General features: G+C 39.4%; 2 protein-coding genes across 2 annotated transcripts; both read right to left on the bottom strand.

Annotated features, from left to right (window-relative positions):
* Positions 1–685: 685 nt before the first annotated feature.
* MALSU1 (mitochondrial assembly of ribosomal large subunit 1) lies at positions 686–5408 on the bottom strand. Its single transcript, XM_075212226.1, has 4 exons — positions 5105–5408; positions 3122–3300; positions 2191–2272; positions 686–1585 (listed from the first exon to the last, which is right to left on the bottom strand). Exons 1-4 carry the CDS (start codon positions 5364–5366, stop codon positions 1428–1430), a joined length of 681 nt encoding a protein of 226 aa, XP_075068327.1. The 5' UTR covers positions 5367–5408; the 3' UTR covers positions 686–1427.
* A 5188-nt stretch (positions 5409–10596) lies between these two features.
* On the bottom strand, positions 10597–22845 carry LOC142158343 (protein QNR-71-like). Its single transcript, XM_075212225.1, has 11 exons — positions 22692–22845; positions 16558–16710; positions 15872–16015; positions 15624–15788; positions 15030–15188; positions 14393–14740; positions 14173–14325; positions 13996–14095; positions 13713–13918; positions 11553–11643; positions 10597–11358 (listed from the first exon to the last, which is right to left on the bottom strand). The coding sequence occupies exons 1-11, from the start codon at positions 22759–22761 to the stop codon at positions 11196–11198; spliced, it is 1752 nt and encodes a 583-aa protein (XP_075068326.1). The 5' UTR covers positions 22762–22845; the 3' UTR covers positions 10597–11195.
* Between the last annotated feature and the right edge of the window lie 774 nt (positions 22846–23619).

The raw sequence follows: 23619 nt of genomic DNA, 5'->3' as shown, positions 1-23619 counted from the left end.
TTTCTTTTCTGTATCTCCTTAGTGTGTAGTATTTTTGTTAAATACAAGCATTAACAATGTCTCCTTTGTTAGCTAGTTTATACCATAGTTTTAGTAACATATTTAAATGTAAGAAACATTTTATAATATTCCTCATCCAATTTACATGTATTTTAAAGTATATGCATCCTCTTGCAGAGTGAAGGCAAACATTTTGTAGGCAAATCTAAAATTTTCAGAAATTAGGGATCATGATCTCTGTGTAGGTTAAGCCCACAAAAATGACTGTCTGCAGAGTGTGCAGGCAACATCAGTGTTCTCCCCAGAAAATCTTGCCAGCCGGGAGGCATTTAGAAGTAGCTGGGTGGGGCAGTTGTAATACAAGCAGTAATATTAAAAAACTTTGGCGGTTATTGCCCACACCTGCCAGGACTGGTCAGACTGGTGGTCAGTGGACCAACACACACTGCTGGCTGTAGTGCTCACATAGTGCCTGTTCTAATAGGAGAAACAATGGTTTATTCTATTATAACAGGAATCTGTTGGGCTCCAAGAGCTGTTTGGCAAGTAAAAACAGCCAGGTGGACCACCAGGAAATAAGTGCTGGGGAGAACACTGAACATGTACAATTTAACCTATAACTATTTTACTACCTACCAACCAACATTATTTTCTAGAAGCAATGACAAGGTAGCGTGCTAGCAGATTTATTTTAATGTTACCTTTATTAACAGGATTTGTTCACAGAGAACTGTTAATGAGTAATTAAATACACAAAAGAAAATATAAATTGTTAGTCAAAGCTCCTTCCCTAGTTCTGGATTATATTGAAATCTTTTGACTCTGAAAGTTCATAAGTGCATATGTACACTCTGCATAGACATCCTAAACACATTCACACTATCTAACAGGTGTGTTTCTTGTGCACAAATAACTAGTAAAAAAAAAAAGGATAATGCACTTAATATGGACTGGCATTTAATTAAAAATTAGACCATGATCTTCTTGAATGAATCCTGCTCAGGCCAAAATGTAAAAGATAAAAAAGTGAGCTTCATTCTTTCTGATTTGACAGATGTCTGTGTGACTTAGTGAAAGTACAGTCTGCACACTCGCAACTGTAATTTTTTTTGCTAAAAGGACACAATTGGACAAGAAGATTTTAAAACACCAAGTTGATTGCATCCAATATCTTGTTGTTCTATCAGCATAGTACCAGTGTTTATGGGAGTGACGGACCCATATACATATAGTAATCATCTATACAAAAACAAACAAAAAAAACAATGTTCTTGCTTTCTTCTTGTTCCAAATCTAGTGCAGTACTCCCTGGATAGATTGTCTGCACCAGCTTCCTAAACAAATCGCCAAGTCATGGAGCATGGACATCTTAAATGACACCTACCATTCAGTTTAGCTCAATATACAAAGTAATCAAAGCAGTTGGATCACATTTTATGCTGCTGAAGTCCAAATATGAAATCTGTTGGCAAAATCTCTTGTACCATCTGAGATAACTGGTCATCATAGGATCGCAAAGTCCACAACTTCTCCAATTCATAGGTCTCTCTGGTTTCTGCCAGCATGAAATGAACCACAATAGTACCTGTTGAAAAAGAATATGATCATTACAAGATCAAAAACAAAGATTTGCTGTACAGTTTACAAAAGACTGCAGGTCTCACTTAGTGACAAACTTTGCATTTAGCTGCAACATGTGCACTGAACCACAGCCCCCAGATCTGTACGGTTAAAGTAGCAAAATACAAGGTCTTCTTTTCTTATTTAAATAGCAAGTTAAGTACCTTTTAAGCATCCATTTTAATAGCTGTCCTCCTACAAATCATTATCTCCTTTTCATAATCTCTCCTGGGGGGCAAAGTATGGCTGCAGGTCACACAAAGGCTCGCAGCATGTCTTATGAAGGTAGAAGGGGGTGAAATGAGGGGGGAATATTTTACAGTACACAGAGCAGACAGATTAGGTGTGTTCCAAAGCCTCACTGCCCATTACATCATCTGCCATGTGAATGTGGTTGCCATGGTAGTCCTTGACAATGCAAAATTATATAATTAATAGCAACCTGGAATAACCTGACTAATATAAAAAACAAACGCTTGATGCATTAATTTTATTTTCAACTTTGTAGTCACAATACTTTACTCCCAAGTAGATGAAGGTTTTTACATTACAAAAATAAAGAATACTAACCAAAATCTATGCACATCCAGTCATCCGTGTCCTTTCCTTCTATGCAAAGTTGAGATTTATTTCTCTCCTTCAGATACTTGTACTGAGAAAGAGCATAAAGGGAGGTTTACGGATTGCATTCTTCCAAACTGTTCTTTAACACGGACAATAAATTTAATGTAACCCATTGCTCTCCATTAAGAGAAAGGATCATGCAGGTATCACCTCAAAGCACTAAAATAAATTAAAGTGACACACTGGAACAACACATAACTTTCTGAAAAAAAAAGTTATGCACAGCGTTTTTGTGCTAATAGAATGTGAAGGTTCCAAGGAATAGGTCAGATTAATAAATTATGTCTGTGAGAAGGGGTGTGGGTGACTGTACCGGTTACCTATACAAAATTTACACAGCCATTTTGAGGGATAAGTCAATATTCAGGAGAATTAGGCCTATTAATTAATTAGTAATTTGTGAAATCAATGAGACATGATGCACATGAACACTTGGTGAGGGCACTATACACATTTAATGATGTTCATGTTAATTGAGCTGTACACAATATGTTAGCCATTTATTTTTATATTTTTCTGGGTGCCATTCTACCCCCAATTTCTTTCCATACGGAGTTTAAACAGAAGTGAGATTTGGGATCTTCACTACTCCAAGCAGAGTCTTATGTGACTTTATTAAATTGGACTTTCAACTGTACATTAGGCAAGTTATGAAATTGTTATTATGGCTACAAAATAAAAAAAAAATCATCTTCACACAAATGACAGCTTGTTAATTCTTTAAAGATAAACGTTATTAAATACCAAGTTTACATTTTTCTATCTTGGGGTGGCAGTATTTAATGGAAACATGTATATATTTGTAATCATAATCCTGGGAGTCTCCTTTAAGTCTAAACATTTGCAAGTACTACTTATAGAGATTTAGAATTTTTACCATTTTCAAGGTGTATTGCGCCATTGCTTGGAGATGTCGTGAAGAAGTTCCTCCAACAATTACAAAATATTCAACGTATTTCACCTCTGGGGGAACTCTGATGACGCATAGATCCTTGCCGTTTTCCTGTTGTAGCACCTTTACAAGTATATTAATATTAAACTCTGGAAGAGGCTCATCTGAAATAAACAGTATCAGGAATACTTGCATTATTTTATGACAGCAATTAAAATCTACAGAAAACCTACAAAATAACTAAGATGATATGGTTCATTTATGAAAAACTTGCCTCAGTGAGGTTCTAGTAAACAGAGACTACATTGGTTCAGCTCACAAAATGGCTTCCATCAATGTCTGTAAGACTACATACCCACTGGCATTTGTGATGCATGCATTCTTTTTTGTTTATTTTTTTTAAACTAGTGTTTTGTATAATTTGAAATGCAGGAAAAACACATGGAAATGTAGCAGTTGAGGAAATGATAAAATGCAAACAAGTATGGACTCACTTGAAAAAAATATTTTTTGCACTACATACATTAAAAATGCATGTAGAACGTAATTCAAATGCCAGGGTGCATACCCTAAACGGCACACATGATTTAAAGCAATTATCATGTGTTTAACTACACACATCTATCACAATGATAACTTTAATATATAGAGATTTACACTCGTTCAATCACACAGGCTCAATTAAGTTCTGTAGACATCACATGCTGTGTTTTCTTAGTGTAATCACTCCAGTACAACAGGGTATTAGAATCTATCCCATTCACTAAGATGTATCAGCAAGATTGACTTCAACGCTATGATCGTTAGTGCTTTTATAAATAGATAAATGCTAGTGTTCAAAACACCAGTGTGACATCACCTTAAAACTCTTAAATTGTGCTAGTTTTAATATAAATGACAATTTCTCTGCAAAATACTAATAAATCATTGGCAGTGGTGATCCCAAGTATCAAACAGAAGTGTGTGAAGTAAATGGGTACTATGGGGTCTATTTATGAACCTCTGAAGAGATTTAAATCCCATAGATTGTAAGCTTGCGAGCAGGGCCTTCTTACATCTCTGTCTGTATGTATTACCCAGTATTGTCTTATAAATGTTTGTTCCCAATTGTAAAGTGCTAAGGAATTTGCTGGCGCTATATAAATAAGTGTTGATGATTATTTAAATCCCCTTAAAACTCCAGATTACCACATTTTACAGTAAAGAGGCTATTTATTATTTGAGGATCGCAGCAAATATCAGAGAGCTGCTGTTGTCCCAGCCTCCTCAACTGCAAATGCAGTCTCCTTAGGGAACATTTACAAAGGGGAAAAATTGCAGTGCAACTGTTCTTTTCTGATTTCACACACCATCAACTCATAGGGAAGTGCAAAAATGTGGACCAGATGACAGCATTTATAGGGGTGCAAAGGTTTGCACCTTCCAATAGGAAGAGCTGGGCATGCCTTGTTAAGTGTGGATTAGGTGCAATAAACTGATACCTGTAATAAATACAGGTAACACTCCCATGATTAATGGATTACATAAATTAGGCAGAACAAAGAAAAGCATAAAGCTTAAAATTAATGAAGGGGATGATTGTAAAGTGAAAATAAATAGGACTTTGTAGAAACTTTTCTTTTTTTTCCCGTTTCCAACATATGCATTTTTAAAACAATTAATTTGGACGGACACATTTACACAAATAAAAAAAAAATGTACAGGCCCACATTCTTTGTAGTTTGAAAATAAGCCTTTTTGAAGACTTATGATTATTTTTGCAATTTGTATGTATGCCATTACAATGTTAGAAGCATTACTCTGAATACAACAGAAGAGCTTATATAGTACAGATCTACAGAGGAAGGATATTTTAGAAAACTAGGTCTTAAAGACTTCCAAAATAGGAACATTTGGGAGGTATACTATGTTTGTGAATGATGACAGGTTACAGCCAGGCCAGCTATTGACAGTATAGCATTGTCATACCAATCATCTTCTCTTCGGCTCCTTCCTCCCAGCTACTGTCAGGATCCAATGTATGCGTGCTATAGGCGCTTATCCCCGGCAGTAAACATGCCCTCATGCCAGGCAGCGGGGCTGGCTGTGAACAGGTCACAAAGGATCTGGGAGACACACCAGTATGTGATGAGATCAGGCGGACACCGGGATATACTGTACAGCATGCTCTGGACCTCCTGCACCGCGCAGTGTGAGGAGCGAACAACCGAACCACTCTCTGGGCCCACATGTCACGTGTGTCTTCCTGCGTTGCACGACCTTCCGGCTGCTACACCGAATGGAACGCATGACAGCGCTGCCTGCCTATTGGTCACTAGGACGCCATTGCTAGCAATGCGATGGGCCGAGCGGTAGCTAAGCGTGAGGATGAGGTAACCAAGATGGCAGAGAGCCGCGTGTAGCGCCACCTACTGAGCAGCTTCCACATAGCCGGATTGCTGGCATTCCGTAAACGTACTGACAGCCTTTAAATCAGGCCTGTCCAACCTGCGGCCCTCCAAGTGTTGTGAAACTACAAGTCCCAACATGCCCTTCCAGCTATCAACTGGTTGTCTACTGGCAAAGCATGCTGGGGCTTGTAGTTTCACAACACCTGGAGGGCCGCAGGTTGGACAGGCCTGCTTTAAATAGTCCCAGAACTGTACCTTCAAATTTTAGCGTCTGCGGAAAGCTGCCACTCCATGTAACCCTTAATATTAACCAAAATAACCTGAACTATTTATAAACTGCGCCCCCCTTCAGCATTGCGCCCTGGTCACATATTGTGACTCAGTAAACAGAACGGATAGATCACTTTAAAATATCACAAACTCTTTTCTGGAAACCACTTTTTTCTATGCATATTTTTATCTTTTGATACAATTTTTAGAAATACAAAAATACTGGAATGTGTCAGTGTAAATGTTGGCCACTAGTAAATTGTCAATAGAATCCTACAGGCCAGGTTTTCGGACGGGGCTGTGAGACAAATCAGGAATCTTCAGGAGAAATTACACCACACCTCGATTTTGTAGGTGATAATTTTCACACAATGGGGCATATTCAATTGTCAGCGGAAACGGCGAAAATCCTGCGGTCTGCGCACGATTACCGTTATTACGGTAATCGTGCGCGGAAAAACAGTTAATACGGTAATAATTTACTCGCTGGGCCCCGAGCTGAAATCCAGCTAGATTTTACCGTATTAACTGTACTAGTTTTAACGCCGCGGGACTTTTTAACAATTGAATACGCCCCAATAAGTTTATCCCCAAAAATGTACCTACAAATTTATTCAGTAATTTTTCCAGTTATCAAGAAACATGATGGGCCTGATTTATTCAGGAACATAAATGCTGATACCTGCCGTATTTTACTTTAAATTGCCCTGCGCATGCACAAAAACGGACTATACGCCAGTACAGGCAAGTGTATGCAATTCATCTTTGATTAGAAAGGACACTTACATCAGGCTGCGATTCATGAGGAGGAAAGGTTGTATTCACATAGTCAATATATAATAACAGAGTCCATCCGATTCAAGCTCTGGGCATCTCTGAGGTACATTGTACGTATCCTGCAGTGTGTTGGGCCTGTCTGCATGTGGCAAGTGCCATATAGGCAGCATGTACTTACACCCTCCCATGCTTGGGCTGGATCAAAGGGCCAACTGCATTTTATTTCTTTTAAAATAGGCTGCTGAGTTGGGTCTCGCCCCCTGGGCTAAAATTTGCCCGCCCTCCCCTGCTCCCAACTGTCCCAATTTCAGTGGGACAGTCCTGATTTCAGGGACATTTTTGTTCCATAGGTGGGAATTTTGGGGGAAGGGAGGTATCTAATGGGCAGCCCAGCGCTTTAGAGAGGTAAACAGCCCTCTGGGGACATGACTATGCCCCAATCATGACTCGGTCACGCCCCCCTGTCCCACTCCTGCGGGTAGACATGTTGTGAGTTACACATATTCAACGAGAACCTCTTCGTGTTGAACTCGGACATACCTGTATGTAATTTCCGTCCGTTTTTAAAAAAAAAAACCGCAGATTACATTCACAATGCGTTCCCTAAAGAATCAGGCCTGATATATATGTACTTTTCTAAAACATTGAGAAAGTGATAAGTTTTAGAAGTGCAGAAGAGATTACAAAAGACACTACAAAATCACTTATTGTAATTTAATTTAACATATATTTTTTAATGCTTCTTCATTAACTATTTCCAAGTGAGACTGTGCTATATATAATGAAAGTATAGATGAGGAACTTGCTATATATTTATTTAGTAAAAGAGGGACAAATTAATAGGGGAAGGAAGTGAAAGATAATCATGTACTTACACACATCACATCCATATCAGATGGAGTTTTATAGAAGTATGGCAGAATACAGAGAGCAGTTCCTGACTGATTTTCAAACAGAGCTGCTCTAACATCATGAGTCAGGGAAATAAGTAAAATAGCACAGATTGTTTTCCTCTTATTCATGTAGGGAGATAATTGATTGTATTAATTTTTTTTACTATCAGTGACTCTTGTTGAGATAGAATTGTTTGATGGAAGTTCTCATGTGAGAAACATTTCAAAGTTATAATAGTAGAATATTATACCTCCCACCAATTTCAGACAGACAATCCCAGTTTAAGGACTTTGACCCGCTGTCCCGATCAAGACAGTTGTCGTATGGATTGTAATGTTTTGGAGGTACAGCAAAGCAGTGGTGAACGGGTGCCGCCACGTTGGCCACTGGTGCCTGTGGCAATGAATGGGTATTATAAGGAGAGTAATAAGGGGCAGCTTAGTGCTTCAGAAACATTTGGAACATTACCAAGCGAGTGGCACATAAAGACGTGATGTGACCAATGACATGGCTGTGCCCTGTCTGCCCCAGTTTAGATAGTCACAAGATTGGGAAGTATGCAACATGAAGATTTCCTTTTGTATTTTTATATAATAATCTCGCTAATTCGCTGGTGTCATGTGATCTTTTTGCTCTATTTAATAGTACATTATGCTCCGCCCAGAAAGTGGTGCAGAATGCTGAAACAGGTCGGCAGAACGGCAAGACACTTGGATAACGAGTATTTGACTCTGGAGTTGAGAAGGTCAAACAAGTTTTTTGGGGAATTCACACTTGAACCTGCGTTATTTATGCGTTCATTTTAGGCCAACTTCATAAAGATGTGATGCATATAAATGACGATATGAAGTGCTCAGCAGCTATTAATTTATTGCATTTTATAAGCGATTACCATTATTATTATCTTTTATTTATAAGGCACCACAAAGGGTCTGCAGCGCCATACATGACATACAGAATGCAGTGATCCATAACACATGATACATGAAGAACAAAATACAAAGACCAGATATATTGTATGAATAAAAAATAAAAAAAACACAGGTAACATGGTAATGTAGATCAAATTATTTGTGGGACAGTGAATGAGAGTGATGATAGTAATCAGTGAGAAGTAGGCCTAAGCTTAAGAAAACAGGGCTAGGGAAGCAAGCCAAGAGGTACAGAGGATGATGGAATATTAGAAGAACACAATGAAAGAGGGCCATGCTTGTGAGAGCTTACATCCTAAAGGAAAGGGAGGCACACAAATAGGGTGGTACCGACTGAGGGTGAAAGCTGGGATAAGAGGGTTAGGAGGAGAGCCGATAGACTCAAATGAAGAAATGAGTCTTAAAGGCACACTTGAAGCTTTTGAGAGTAGAGGCTAAGGAGGGAGTGGGAAGAGGTGATCAGTGAAGTAATGAGGCGGCAGTCATTGGCAGAGCGGAGGAGGCGGGGAGGAGTGTAGTTAGAGATGAGGTTGGAGATGTAGGGGGGGGGGGGGGGGGGGGGAGGATTGATTGAAAGCTTTGACGGTGAGGGTGCGGAGTTTAAATTTAATTCTGTAGGTCATGGGGAGCCAATGTAGGGGAAGGGGGGCAGCAGAGATAGAGCAGCAGGAGGGAAAAATTAGGTGGGCAGCAGCATTGAGGATAAATTTAAGAGAGGCAAAGTGAGAGCCAGAGAGAAGGTGGTTACAGCAGTCAAGGCAAGAGATTACAAGAGAGTGAATAAGTGTTTTGGTGGCTTCCGTGGTGACAAAGGGCCGAATCTTGGATATATTCCGGAGGTGGAAATAGCAGGATTTTGAGAGGGACAGAATGTGAGGTTTGAAGGAGAGGGAGGAGTCGAGGATGACCCCAAGGCAACGGACTTTAGGGACAGAGAAAGGTAGTGTTATTAACAGAAATAGAGAGGGTGGGGGGGGGGGGGGGGAAGAAGAGCCCAGGGAGGGAGCAAGAGGATTAGCTCAGTTTCGGAAATATTGAATTGAAAGCACTGAAACATCCAAGACGAGATGGCCGAGAAGATTAAACAGTTTTTGCACAGTAATATCAGAGATTGTTTTTTACTTTGATTTTTTTTATTGACTTCCTCCATAAACTCATATCCTTATTTTTGATATGCTCATGGATTTTAACATTTTTAAACTGATAAATTAAGTGCAGGATAATTGATATAAAGGGAATTTCAAATAGTAGCTTTTCATTGGCAGGCATTTAGAATTTGTTTTTTCATCATATACAATTAAGGAAAATTTGTTCTTGAATATGTTTAAGAATACCAAATGTCTGTTTATTTTTGTGTATTCGTAGGAGAATTTGTTAGAGGTTTATGAACTGTAGGAATGATAATGTAGAAATTATATTAGCTCATACTTGCCTACTGTCTCCAAATTTCCGGGAGGCTCCCGAATTTCAGAAGAGTTGGCACCCTCCTGGATCCTGGCAGAGATGGGCTTCATGATGCAGATCACGTCACCAGGCCCCGCTATGCAGTGCAGTGAATCTCAGTATTACATAAACGGGGGCAGAGCCATGGTGATACAATGTCCAATACTGGCAAACCAACCAAAAAACACATCACTCCAGATCTTACCTAGAGCAATATCTACTTCTGTTGCTAGAATGTGAGCACAACTTTTTGTTCTACCAGGAGGATGCTGCAATGAATGTGCTCCAACCAAACCTACATTGGCAAGATGGATTAGAGATGTTATTGCACAGGAATCATGTGCTGAAACTGAAGGCATATTTTACACAAGCTCAGACCTCAATGAAGGATATCTGCAGAACAGCTGGATGCCACCCCTGCACAACTTTACCAGACATTTTTTTCAGGATGTCTCATCTTTTGCAGACTTGCAGTTTGGAAAACAAATCCAAAAAGTTGTTCAATAGAGAGTTACATTTATACACCAAATGTTATAGTGCAAGTTGTGTTCCATCCCATTGTAAGGGCTGCTATAGAGCAAGCAAAGGAAAGAATCCTACTCAGTTACTTTTTCTTGAAATATTCCATGGCATCTCTATATTCCCACCCATGTTCTTAATTTATGTTTTCATAAGACAGCTTGGGAAGTTAATCAAAGGCATCAGAGAAGTCCCCTCATACCCCTTCTCATACACACACACACCAAGAGACCAGTTTCTTGGGCAAACATTATCTTTATTAAAGATGCGGTTTCTACAGCATAATGTCACAAGGCAATTATCCTGCACTCCACCCCCAAGATTACATGACAAGATACAATAGAATCAAAACAAGTTGTAGCATAAAGTGTAGGTCATTTAGATTTATATTTTCAGCTTCCTTTTAAAAGGATTAGATTAGATTATAATAGCCATTAAAAAAAAAAACACCACAGAACTGTGCATCTCCATTGGTGGGACAAGAGATTTTGGTACTAAAGATGAAAGTAAATAAAATGCATGTCCACAGGCCCCACTCACCAGATCACTTATTACCATTTAAGACATAATACCCCAATGGGGGTTCTGCACATCTACTTTGCTCATGCATTAAAGGCACTGAAAAGCAGAAAGATTCATCCCCTTCCATGGGGACCTATTATGTACAAACCACCAGGTCCCAAAGCTGCTACAAGCCGTCTATATTTGATCATGCACATCCGTTTCTGCTTGAACCACTGACCTAGTCAGAAGAGACTTTCAATATTGAATCACTTTGCATTGTAAAGGCAAAATCTAGAGCAGGAATATGTATCAAAGCCAGGTCAGACAGATTTATAGGGAGAGACCAATTATTCCAGCCTTGTCCTTCAGAAGTGGATCATACTCATTGTTTCCTTGAAACAGAACATCTTTGATCTGGCTGAAGTACACACCTATTCCATGAACACCACGTTGGTCTGCAGCGTCTTCAATGGGCTTGTACTGTTTGTATTTCCTGGGGAAGAAAAGGATATCTTCACATATACAAAAATGACTGGCAAGTCAGATTGATTGGGAGAAAGACCAATTAAATTTCCATTTACAATGTGTGTGGATGCCTATGGTGCTTCATCATTTAAGTAAATTGCAGACTGCAATACAGTTTCCCCCCATGCAAGAACATTTGTAAGTGGAGGAGAGATGACTCACTTGTACAGAAAGATGCCCATCACTGCAGCAATAAGGACCACCAACCCTAGAGGAATCAGCACTGCTGATGCAGTCCTGGATGTTCCAGCACCTAAAAGATAGAATTTGCCAAATGAAGTATATAAGAAGAAATCTTAGTCTGACCTTTATCCCCTCTTAGATAAATTTGGCTTAATGGAATAAGTTGAGCAAGCACCAATATTGGAGATGGACAGTCAATGCTCTAGTAAAAGGAAAATGTAATACTAGAGCTCGATCTGCAAGCAATTGCTTTTTCATTTTAGGTTAGGATAAATTCTCCATGTGAAAAAAAATAAATTCCTCTTGGCTCTCCCCAACAGTCACGTGGGGTGCAGCACATCTGAGGACATGCTGCCTTCCCAGGTCTGCATCAGTCCCCTGCAGTGCTGACAGATTTACATGCGTTTGTGTACAGATTAGTTTTTCTTCAACACCCCCAATTAAGCAAAAGCCTTCCCCTTCCAAAATACTTAAGCCTGAGCTTTTACAAATACTTTTTTCCTCAACTGAATTTGTTTGTGATAAATTATGGTAAGGTAATAATTTAGTTGTGGGGCTATTTAATGGTGGGGTCTATGCCTATTCTTAAGTAGGGTGACAGGACTATTAATTTAATACTAGGTTTGGGGCTATTAATTGAATGTGGTGATGAATTTGGGGAGAAAGTATTTTATGTTTGGGCAGGTTGCAGGAGAGGAACCCTAGGATTAAATGTGGATGCTATTGATTTAAATGTGGGACGGCCTAGATGGTTCATTCATTGCTAGGCTTTACATATTTCATGTTCCTATTCATTTTCCAAATAGTGCCCCAACATTCCAGCATCCAGACAAGTGGGAACTTTGTTCAAGACACGAGCCCAGCAGCTGGTAGTGACAGCTGTAAGTAGGAGAGCAGGACAGTCCAGCCATTCTGATTCTAGTAGGGCATTTCCAATTTTGGCCTGCTTCACACTGCTGGGAGTTACATGCATCCAGCAGTAATGCAATATTTGAAGTGCATGGGAAGATGTTTGAGTGCATCGAACACTGGCTAAAATGATAGCCACACTCCTTGTACACGTCATGTCCACTATGACAGTGTGGCAATCTCCCTCTAGAAATCTTGCATTTGCCCTTGTTGTACAAGTCTAATTTTGAGTGCGATTAGTTAACTCTGAACAGAACTACAGCTCCATCAAAAGTTGTGCACACTTATGCAGCCACAGATTGTAGGCTTTATATTCACATTTTTCCTGAACATGGTCCATTTGGTTTTCAATTGACTTTTGTTGGTTGCAAGGTCAAATGTAGAAAAAAGGTCTCATCTGATTCGTCTTGATTTCAGGCCAACACCTGTGGTTTCAATAAGGTCAGGTAGATTTTTATTTTTTATTTATTTTTATATATCCACTAAACAAAGCATGCAGATTGGTTTCTGGCTTACACTACATGTCCTGCAGTTCTCTAGTATCAGTGCACACCTGGAAATAGGTGTCCATCTTACCATTTATAAGTATTAGTTTTTTGCACACCTATGCTGTAAGAATGTCAACATTGTTCCAGGGGGTATATCAGTGAAGAGTTTTGGGACAGTTCAATGTGGTTTAAAGATTTAACCTAGTTTATAGGCATCATGCAGTTATGAATCCATACAAGTAGGCAGATAAACTTCTCCAGGTTTCACCTGGCAGAGGGGGCAGTGTTAGGCCTGGATTTGGGATAAGGTCAGTCCCAGACATAGAGTTGCAGGGGTGACATCCTGCTTCATCTTACCACATGTATGGCTGTCAGTGGAAATAAAGTCAGGGATCCAAAAAAAGGCCTAGATTCCAAGGGGTTAATGACTAGAAATGAGATTGATGTTGGTGTCAATTATGGTACTGGAGTTAATGATTTTAGAGGGGTAATGAGGCTAAATGATTTTGAGATTATAAAAGGAGGTTAATTATGAGGGGGATAATGCAGGAATTATAGTGGGGGTGTTTATGAATAGGTCAAGGTGGAGATATTTAATGATTGAGGTTAATGACTGAGGGGCTTACTAATGAGATTTAATTAAGATGAGGGATTTAGAGATTTCAGCGTTGCTTATGATTTTACTGTACTACAGTTTAACAGATTAGTTTGGTTTTGTGTATATTTTTTAGGTTTCACTTACCCCCATCTATAGATACCAGTGTACTCGCTAGAGCCAAACTCGCACCATCACTCAGGGTAATATTTACACAGTAGGATCCTGGCTCTGCAAAGGCTCTTCGTAGGGTCACTAAGCATTCATCAGAAGCTGGAACATTGTCACAGATCACGTTCTGAGGAATCATGCAAGAAGCATCTGATACTATTGTGCAGGCATCTGTGGGCAGGCTGGAAGTGAAGATGCATTTTATTATTAACAATTGGGTTATAAAAGGCCCATAACCCTCACAACACCAGATACTCACCTTCCTTGGCAAGATACTACAAAGTCTACCAAGTTTGTCGTTTGAGATGTAGACACTTGTAAGTTTGTCATTTCAATAATATACACTTCAAGAATACCATCTAGGCGAGAGGGGAAAAAAATTAACCCATTTGCCCCATACCAGAGTGGGGCATATAATCAACTTCTTACCGCTTACCTACAACTGTCATTTTGGTGTTGTAGTAACCATATCTGTAGGTAAAGCAGCCAGCAGCAGGGGTTGTATGTGGTGTTGTATTAACAGTGGTCACATTTTGCCCTTCAGTGGTTAGTGGAAGGGTTTCAGTTGCAAGTGATTCAGTTGAATTAGCTGTAGATGAGAAATACTGTAAAACTCTGCAGTAAGCGGATACAAGTTTAGTAATATTACAACTTACCAGTGGAATTAGTAGTGGTAAAAAAATTGGTGGTTGTTGGTAGATATGTTGTAGGTACTGGAGTAGGACTAACAGGTGTACAGGGTCCAGGAATGGCAGCTTTGATAGTCAGATTCAGACTGAAGTTCCCAAGCAAGGTGAAAGTATGACTAGATATTGGGTTATTGGAGACAAAGGAGCCATTCCCATCACCGTAGTCCCAGTCAAATGTCAATTTAGACTGCTTGAGGTAATTGCTTGGATCATGGATCTGAACATCAAATTTAATTGGAGAATCCTTAATGTAGATGTTGTCTGAGGCATTCTTGTCATTCTTTTGGGAAATATTCACATAGAAAGGAATTTGATCTGGGATATACAGATTTGAAACATTGATTATTTGAGTCCTAAGCAGTACAGTGCATATTTCAAATATGCTGCAGCTCTGACAATACAGGTGTAGGTTCAGGGCAGAAAGACCACAACATTCAAGGACAGTTCAACTAATAAGCACACCCGGCCCTAGCATCCTGAAGGTGTTGATTACCACCAAGTAGCACTTCTGAGCATTTATTAGACCTAGCCTTGGGGATCCCAGGCCTTAAATTGACATTACATCTCTCACCACAACAATATATACACATACGTGCAGACTTACCAGTTACAATGTAGATACTACTTGCTTTGGCAACTGGATAATGTTTTCGATGACCTCTTCTGAAGACAGATACTTCAATCTTCTGTGTGCCAACTGTGATGTTTGTAGTGTTTATAGAGAGAATGGCTGAGGATCTCCCAATTTGTTGATAGTACTGACCTGGGTATAGAAACACTGTCAAGTTAGGTCACTCAAATGACTGCTACAGCTTTGACATAATTACACCCCCACCCCCCTTGCAAATTGGAATATATTAATAGACAGCAGTACTGTAATATAGTTTTCAAACCTTACCAGTTAATATGTTGTACCTTAAAAACCACCTTTCTAAAATAAGCCATGGGCTCCATGTAGATTTGGTACAATTTCACTTTAGACCCCAAAATTATATTCCGTGTACATGGCTCTTTACAGATCCAATTAAGCCGAGTGTGTCCCATCCAAAATGGAAGTCTTCACCAGCAAGGCCATTTTAAAGTCACTAGATTAGCCTTAAGTGCAAGTTTCATAGACACCTGGAAATTTATAGGAGCTCAAAATAAGTGAACATTGCATTTTAGTTTTGAGACATTTAAACATTAATCTGATACCAACCCAATGTTGAGAAGATGTAGATAAAGTTATGCCGTCTCCAGTTGTGGTGGTGTGGGAATGGTTTTCCATCTGGATACTTGTTGGCAAAACTACAGTTTCCTTCATCACAGGAGTCCATCCACTTGGTCCAGTTATATACATATTGGTCTTGGTAACTGGAGGAAGCTACAATTTAGACATGTTAGAGGTCGGTACAAACACTGACATGCTTGTTTATGGTCATGTTACAGGTGTATAATTATATTTACCATTTCCACATCCTCCTTCATAAACAATGTCCCCATCTTCATTTTCTTTTTGGCATCTAGGAAACTGCAGCGTCACAGCAAAAGTGACATTTGACCCTATCAGTGCAGGGCTGTCACTGGTCAAGAGTGCCACAACTTTGCCATCTAATTGAAATATTGAAAGTTAAATGACTTGGACTTGCAACCTACCATCAAGTGGCACTAAAAAAAAAAAAAAGGTCTAATCCCTCATCATTGTAGATTGAGCAGGCTGCACCCTAGTTCACTCTTAAATATATGCAAGCTTTCAAATTCTGATCATATTTATTTGATGGACAGCTTTCTAGTGACTGCTGGAAGAACATTCAGCCAGAAAAATCAAATAAACCAGCATAGAAGCCAGATATATACATATTCCAGTTGCTCACTTACTCTAGAGACCACTAATTCTGTTTGTATGGAAATGGCCATGATTAACTTGTACTTGCTCAGAAAAATCAGCTCAAGATAACAGTAGCAGATTGTGTCATCAGTCTGAAGTGATCTGCAAGTTCTCCAGAAATCAGCACTCAGTGCTAGACATAGTGCAAGACAAACTCCTTTGGAAATTATAAGCAATACATTTTTTTGACCTGGCAATATTATAGCTATGGGATTATTTGGCCAGGATAGTTTAGTCAAGATGTAAACCCAATTTCCACTCTTACCTTTCCAGCAGTTTTCCCATCTAGCATCACCAGATTTCCAGGCAGGATAGAGGTTCTCATTCCATGAACTGCTGTCAGGCGACCAGCCATGTATCTGGTTACGGTGACCTTCACGGCCCGACCTCCGTCCAAACTCCATCACATCCTGAAATCCTGTTTTGTATGTTCAGCATTAGTGCACAATATGCAACAGCAACCTGAATACTTAAATCTTAATTTTCACACAGAACAGGGGTGGTTTCCAGTTGTTAAATTGGGATGTTCCTTTCCAGATAACCACTTTATTGGTTTGTAAACATCCTTTACAAAGCACCACCATGTACTTCTAGTTCCCTTTAGTGTTCTGCATCCACACATGTTCTACATTGATATCTACTCTCTGGAGAGAGATTTAGCCAATCGTATCTAGAGAGGAGGAGACACTGCAAAATCAAGTCATGGTTAAGAGGCATAGTAACATTTAAAAGCATTAAACACTGTTTGCCAACAGCTGGTATAAGGAAACAATTTCAAAGAGACAGTTCTGAGTATATTGTATAGTTATTCATGTATTTTCCATGGAATTGGCAGAGTACCATTTTATACTGGAATTCTTTACATGAACTACTGCTATTAGCATTCAACAGTGACTAGACAGCCCCTTTGCAAATTTGTGGCAACATTGCTTTTCAAAAGGAAGTTCCCCACTAAGGTATTGCCCAGCTTTGCTCATGTGACTCATGGGTCATCTAAACAGAGGGTGCAAGTACTGGGACCAACAATGCCAGTGACATTCCTGCTTCTCTCAACAAGCCCCAAGAGTAATCTTTAAATCAGCAGGACTTGGCAGTGTTTTCAATGCAAAGGAACCAGTGATGAAAAACTTCAGGCGCACTAACAATTTCCATTTAAAGATCTATCCAATAGACTTAGAGAAATCTTTATATACACTTCTACTAAAGGCCTTCTGCAAATTCTGTGATACCTGCTACAGACATTTCATTTGAGGTACCCTTATTATATACCTTCCAACAGTCCCACTTGAAGCAGAACAATTGTGATTCACAGAACATAAGTGGCTTCACAATAAGTTGGGTGACACTGGTAGAGTAAGGAGTATTTAGAAGAATTGGGGGCATGGTTTGTATGAAAGGACTAGGCTTATTTTATCTCAATTATACCTTGATAACAGTTGAGTATGTTCCAATTCTTATTTTTCATTCAACAGTTGTGTTTGCTAAATATTCTATTCTTGCATCTGTCTGCACAATTTCCCTTTCATACTGCAGATAGAAGCACTTTTGTTTACATGAAGACAGAAGTGACAGCAGAAGCATGAAGGACCAGGGAGACCCAGTCATTGAGGCTATTTGAAATCAAACTCACAAAAATGTCTACCCAGAGAGACCTAGTCTCTATTTTATAGCCAAAAGTTAAAGTCCCTTTAAATGTGTCATAACATTTCATGAACATATCAATAGAACCAGTTTCCCCTACATAATGAAGGTCATGAGCAACACAATAAAATCTGCAGTTTAATTAATATAGGAAGGTCAATTTTCCACCAGGACAAGTTACATTTGAATGATTCCGGTCCGTTAATTAGATGCTTCACATGCTAGCAAGTCATATGATTCCAGTAAAGGGGTGTATGTACATTACAATGTTCAATTGAGTCAAAGCCAGACTGTTTAAGATCAGTTACCTTCTTATTTTATCAGATTAAGAGTTACATTTTACTACTAATCCTTCTTTATTGGAGCAGCAGAGTTACATGCCCCAAAGCAGCACCAGGGCCCCTAATCATAAATGTGTGGTACAGACTACATATGTGCTGTATATAGAAAGCATTTGTTTATTTGTAACCATCTGCTCCCTGTACTCTGCTGACCACAGTTAAAGCCAATTGCATTTTGATGTTTCTGCTCTTAAGGCTGCTGAACATGTAATCAATTAGACATCATTACTACTTATGAGCATTATTAAAGATACATCTTTTGGAAAAAACAGACCATTTCCACAGCAAAATTGTTCAGCCCTGGTGCAAAAAAAGTTATGGTAGTCTCCAATAGGGCACCAAACAGAAGGTCTTTATAAAACCATTTGTGTGCCTGTGAGAGAGCAAAACACTTGATGGAAGCAGCTGCATGCCCCACCCAGAGACCTTGGCATGTGTGCCCATGGAGAAGTCTACAGCATATTTAAACAAAACAAATAAATATGTCCCAATATGGCTACTTTGGTTTGCATTTAGTAGGAACACCTTCCAACTGTTTACAAAGACATTCAGACCTTTATCTTATGTCCAAATTATCTCTGCATAGTATTGTTGGCTACCTTTGACCTGACCCATTTATAATTAGGTACACACCCCATGTATCTTTTCCCAAGGCTTCCTCTTCTCAAGCTTCCCTAACCTTCTCCACAAGAACCACCACTTTATGGTCTCCTGCATCATTCATGGGTCACAAGTTCAGTTGGCCACTTCTGTAAACTCACAGGGTTGCGACTACCTGTATAAAATGTTTAGTTTTGAATGTTTAATACATTCTAATTGTATTTCATTTGTGCCTGGAAATAGAATTAAATAAACATAGATCTGTTTGCACCTTGATACATTTACCATCCCAGGTTGTTTGTCCTTTGTTTTGTACAATCAAAAGTGATCCAGATCACTGGGCATTATGAAGACAGCTGATGCATGGGAAGCGCAAACTGAGAGCAAACAGCTGGGAAATTACAGTTTTTAAAAGTGCAAGTTACTGTCCTGATTTAGTCATCCTAGAAGTACAAATAGTTAGATGTATGAAGTAGTGGTTTTGAAAACATGCCCAGAAAAAAGTGCCAGAAAGCGGTTCTGACAGGTGATAGCTCAAATTGCAGATGGTTTGAGCCATTTTTGGCTCTACCAGTATTAAAAAAAATAAAAAATCCTTCCATCCCCTTCAATAAAAGCACATCAGGAGGTGACCAGAATGTTATTCAGTACAGCTCATCTCTTATCATAAAGTTCCAAAGCAAACAGCCCAAGTAGGATTTTCCTTAGCATCAGTCCCAGGCCTTTAGGGTAGGGCACCCACACTTCGTAATACATGGCCAACACAAATTGTGCCCCCTGTATTAGTGCAATAGGTAAACTCTGCCCTGTGATTCTTAACCAATTAAATTACAGCACCTTGATTATGACCCAACTAAAGATTCAATCCTTAATGAAGTAAATACATTTAGCAATAAACAAATATTGTCCCATTTTATAAAATAAGCCTTCTTAGTAAAATTTATATTATCTTTCCTTGATCCAAAATAATCCAATTATTGAAAAACAAAACAATGCAACAAAACAGACTGCTCCCAACTCACTATCTACTTCAAAAGACAGACAGCCAATCCTAGGTAATCGCATTCTGATTATTTGGTATCCATTGGAAAGGCATTGGGATAGAAGGGAATAGTGACCATCTCACATATGCACAGTGATAAAAGTGGGCTGGTATACTGCAGTATGCCATACTGACTTCTCACTTGTTGTGAAATTGACTGAGCTGCCTCTCTCCACCCCCGATTGCCCAGTGACTGCACCAATCATGTAGGTGAGGGAAAGAATTGAGGAGGACCACATGGTTGGGCATTATTAAAGTCCTTGTCACCACTTCAGCAGGCAAGAGGGATCAGGAGATCATAATACCAGGACAGGGCCTGAGGTGGGAATGATCGGTCAGCAGTTCCATGCTGCTCTACCAGAGAGGATTTGAGAAAGTGAGGCAATCTTTGGTGTCTCTTCTGGCTATAAAACAAACCAAAAGTGGAATATCAGAAGATGTCAGCCAGGCTGGAGCCTTTAAAGAATAGGTGTCGGGAGCAGGAGACCGACATGAAGTTGCATATGCCCAAAGCCTCATCCCATAACAGTACATATAGACAGCTGAGGATTCTACCTCTTCCATCCCCCAGCTACTAAAGTATTAAAAACAAACCAATCAATCTTCTCATCTCTTCAGTGGCTGCTAGGCATCAAAGTCTTCCCTGTATTCAGTTTTACCAGCAGCAAACCAGGGACAAGAACTCCCTAGTAATTGAGAACTTAAACTGAAAAGAAAGACCACTTGTATTTCTACAAGTCCCCCCATGAGTCCAACTGCTATTGAATATTACTGATGTGACCCAATACAGTAAAATTAGTTTTCTATGTTGTTAGCAGTACAACCCCCTTTGACAGGGATAACAGAAGCACCCAGACTGCAGAATCCATTGGGCAACACAGTGGCTAACACTTTTGTCTCACAGTACTGGGGTCATGAGTTTGATTCCCAACCATGGCCTCTGTACAGCGCTGCAGAATTAGTAGGGTTATATAAATACCCGATAAGACAGTGTTAGAGCATCAGCACTTCTTAAATAAAGTTCTTTAACCTTATACTATACTCCATAAACAAGAGTGTATGCTTTATTCCCAGCATACATCTCAACTTTTAGACATGTGAAATAGGCATAAACACCCTCTAAAACACCCACTTTTCTATGAAACTCCACCCACTTATGCAAGCTCCCACCCTTTTGAGGTATATGAATCGCAAATGTCCCACCAAACTCGACAGTCGGGAGGAAGGTTATAATACAAGTAAATAAACTCAATTCTATTAGTGAATTCCACCAGATCTCAGACATTAATATTCTAGCATAACTAGTCATTCATATTTGTCTACTTTCTGGAACTCACCGCTTGGAGTGCCAAAAAGCAAATGGTCTAGTTATATAATCCAAAGTCATCAGCCCCTGCTGCACAATGACAATCAAATGCTTCATCATGACAGCAAGGCCTGAAGCAAATTGCATCAATGCCCTCTTTTTAAGAAGAGCCATGACACAAGAGAGTAGTTCTCTCCCAGGCATTCCAGGAAAGTAGGCAAGTATGCTGTTCATTCAAATGAAGAAATAAGAAAGGTCTACCAAATAGATCTCATGTAGTCCACAAAAATCAGAATTCACTGTAGATGACATCACAACATATATAGGCCCATCAGGAGGTGACCAGAATGTTAATCTTCAGTACAGCTCATCTCTTGTCATAAAGTTCCAAAGCAAACAGCCCAGGTAGGATTTTTCTTAGATTAAACCATTCTCTGTATGAAACACCATTTGCACATACATAATAAACTAGTGGTGCTCAAAAAACTATGCATGGTCACTGCCGTACCAGTAGTTTACTTCCAGACCCTGGATGTATCCAAACTAACAATTTGAGACTCTACACAATAGAAAGAAGAAAAATAAAAGTCAACTATAAACATCTACAGATTATGTAGAACTAAACATAAGTTATCCATTTTAATGTTACCATAAAACAAGCCAATGCAAAGATGGAAGTTAATATATTGCTCTAGAACAAGCATGGCCTAACTGTAGCTCTCCAGGTTTGGTGAAACTACAAGTCACAGCATGCTCTGCAAGCCATTAGCTGACTATCTACCAGCAAAGCATGCTGGAGCTTGTAGTTACAGAACACCTGAAGAGCAACAGGTTGGCCAGGCCTGTTCTAGAACATAAGCATTTACTAGAACTGCCTTCTCCTGTGGTTTTCCTTTTGCAGATTGTAAGTATGGAACTACTGGTTTTGTATTTATATAATTGTCAGTATTGTATTTATGCCATGTTGTCATTCTACTGCATTTTGTACCCCCCCCCCCCCCCCCATGTGTACCACATTTTAGTACCCTTGTGGAATAATTATAACACGCTTTATTTGGAAGCCAGGATCTCATTTACTGAGCTTGGCAATATAAGGGTCTAAGGCCTTTGTACACAGAATTATGCAAACAATACAGTTGATCTCAATAAGCTAGACACATTTTAACCCACAGCTATATCCATTTTTACATACCACTAAACAAGTATACTGAAAAGATTAACATAAGTGTAGCTCACACACAAGCCCAAGCTTGCTACATCAGCCACTGGCTATTTAACTGTTGTGGAACTACAAGTCACAACTACTGGACATACGGTTACTTGTAGTAACAAATTTCCCTTGACCATAATATGTATGGAATAAAATAACCACTGATAAGCCTTGCCTATAACAAGAAATAAGATGTTGGAAGAGATTAATTGATAAGAACAGAAGTGTATCCCACACATTCCAAACAACCACAACTCACGTTTTCCTGCCTGGATGCCTGAGATCAGCCAGAGACTGATCACCAAGCTGCCCACCATTGCAGCCTGCATCTTCAATCCTGAACAGTGACTGAGCTCCAGTAGACTCAGAACACCAGCATTTAAATTGGGCTCAGTAATTCACAGCTGCAAGTAACAGCAATCAGTACCTATGAGCCCTCCTCCTGTTTTTTAAAAAGCCTGCAGGCCAATCATGTGATGGAATTAAGGATTGATGCCTGACTGATGTGCAGGGCCTATCCTTCCAGCTCATGTGCTTATGAGTCACTCCCATGAATCTCAACTTTTGACTGAGTTTGTCAAATGGCAGAGTTGTGAAAAACTGTATTTTCTATGTTATGTAAAATAACAATTCAAGTTTCAAGGTTAAATTGCTTCAAAACTTGTGTTACATTTAACATAGCTGAACTCCAATGTTCAATAATCTCAACAGGTCATGTTTTAAGAATACCCATAAGCATATACTGGCTGAGTAACTATACTATCTGTTTTTACAGAGAGAATACCCATAAACATGACCTATTGGTGTTCTTGAGGGCTTAAACTGGGAAACTGTGCAGCAACTAAGCCTAAAATAAAAGATTCCTTATATGAAAAATATCTTCTAACCTCACTCATCACAAACGTAAACCATATAGGTTCCACGAGTTGGACGCACCTTTGTTATTTTACAGTAAACTATGCAAATTAGTATTGCGCATGCCCACATTAAATTGTATGTCTATGGTCGTATGCAGATTTGGTTGCATCTTACACCTTCAACTCTTCACGACTGGAGAGGTGGGCAGGAAGGAACAGTATTGACGTGTTTGAGTAACTGCAACTGCAGCAGAGCCGCACGGAGACACAGATACGCTGTCAGTAGCCATATCGTGTCTGAGGACTGGTGCAAATACACGCTCATGATGA

This window comes from Mixophyes fleayi, chromosome 5 (assembly GCF_038048845.1).
Source record: "Mixophyes fleayi isolate aMixFle1 chromosome 5, aMixFle1.hap1, whole genome shotgun sequence".
In the NCBI taxonomy this organism is placed as follows: domain Eukaryota; kingdom Metazoa; phylum Chordata; class Amphibia; order Anura; family Limnodynastidae; genus Mixophyes; species Mixophyes fleayi.
The sequence above is the reverse complement of the archived record's forward strand: the minus strand, read 5'-3'. Positions and strand labels throughout refer to the sequence as shown.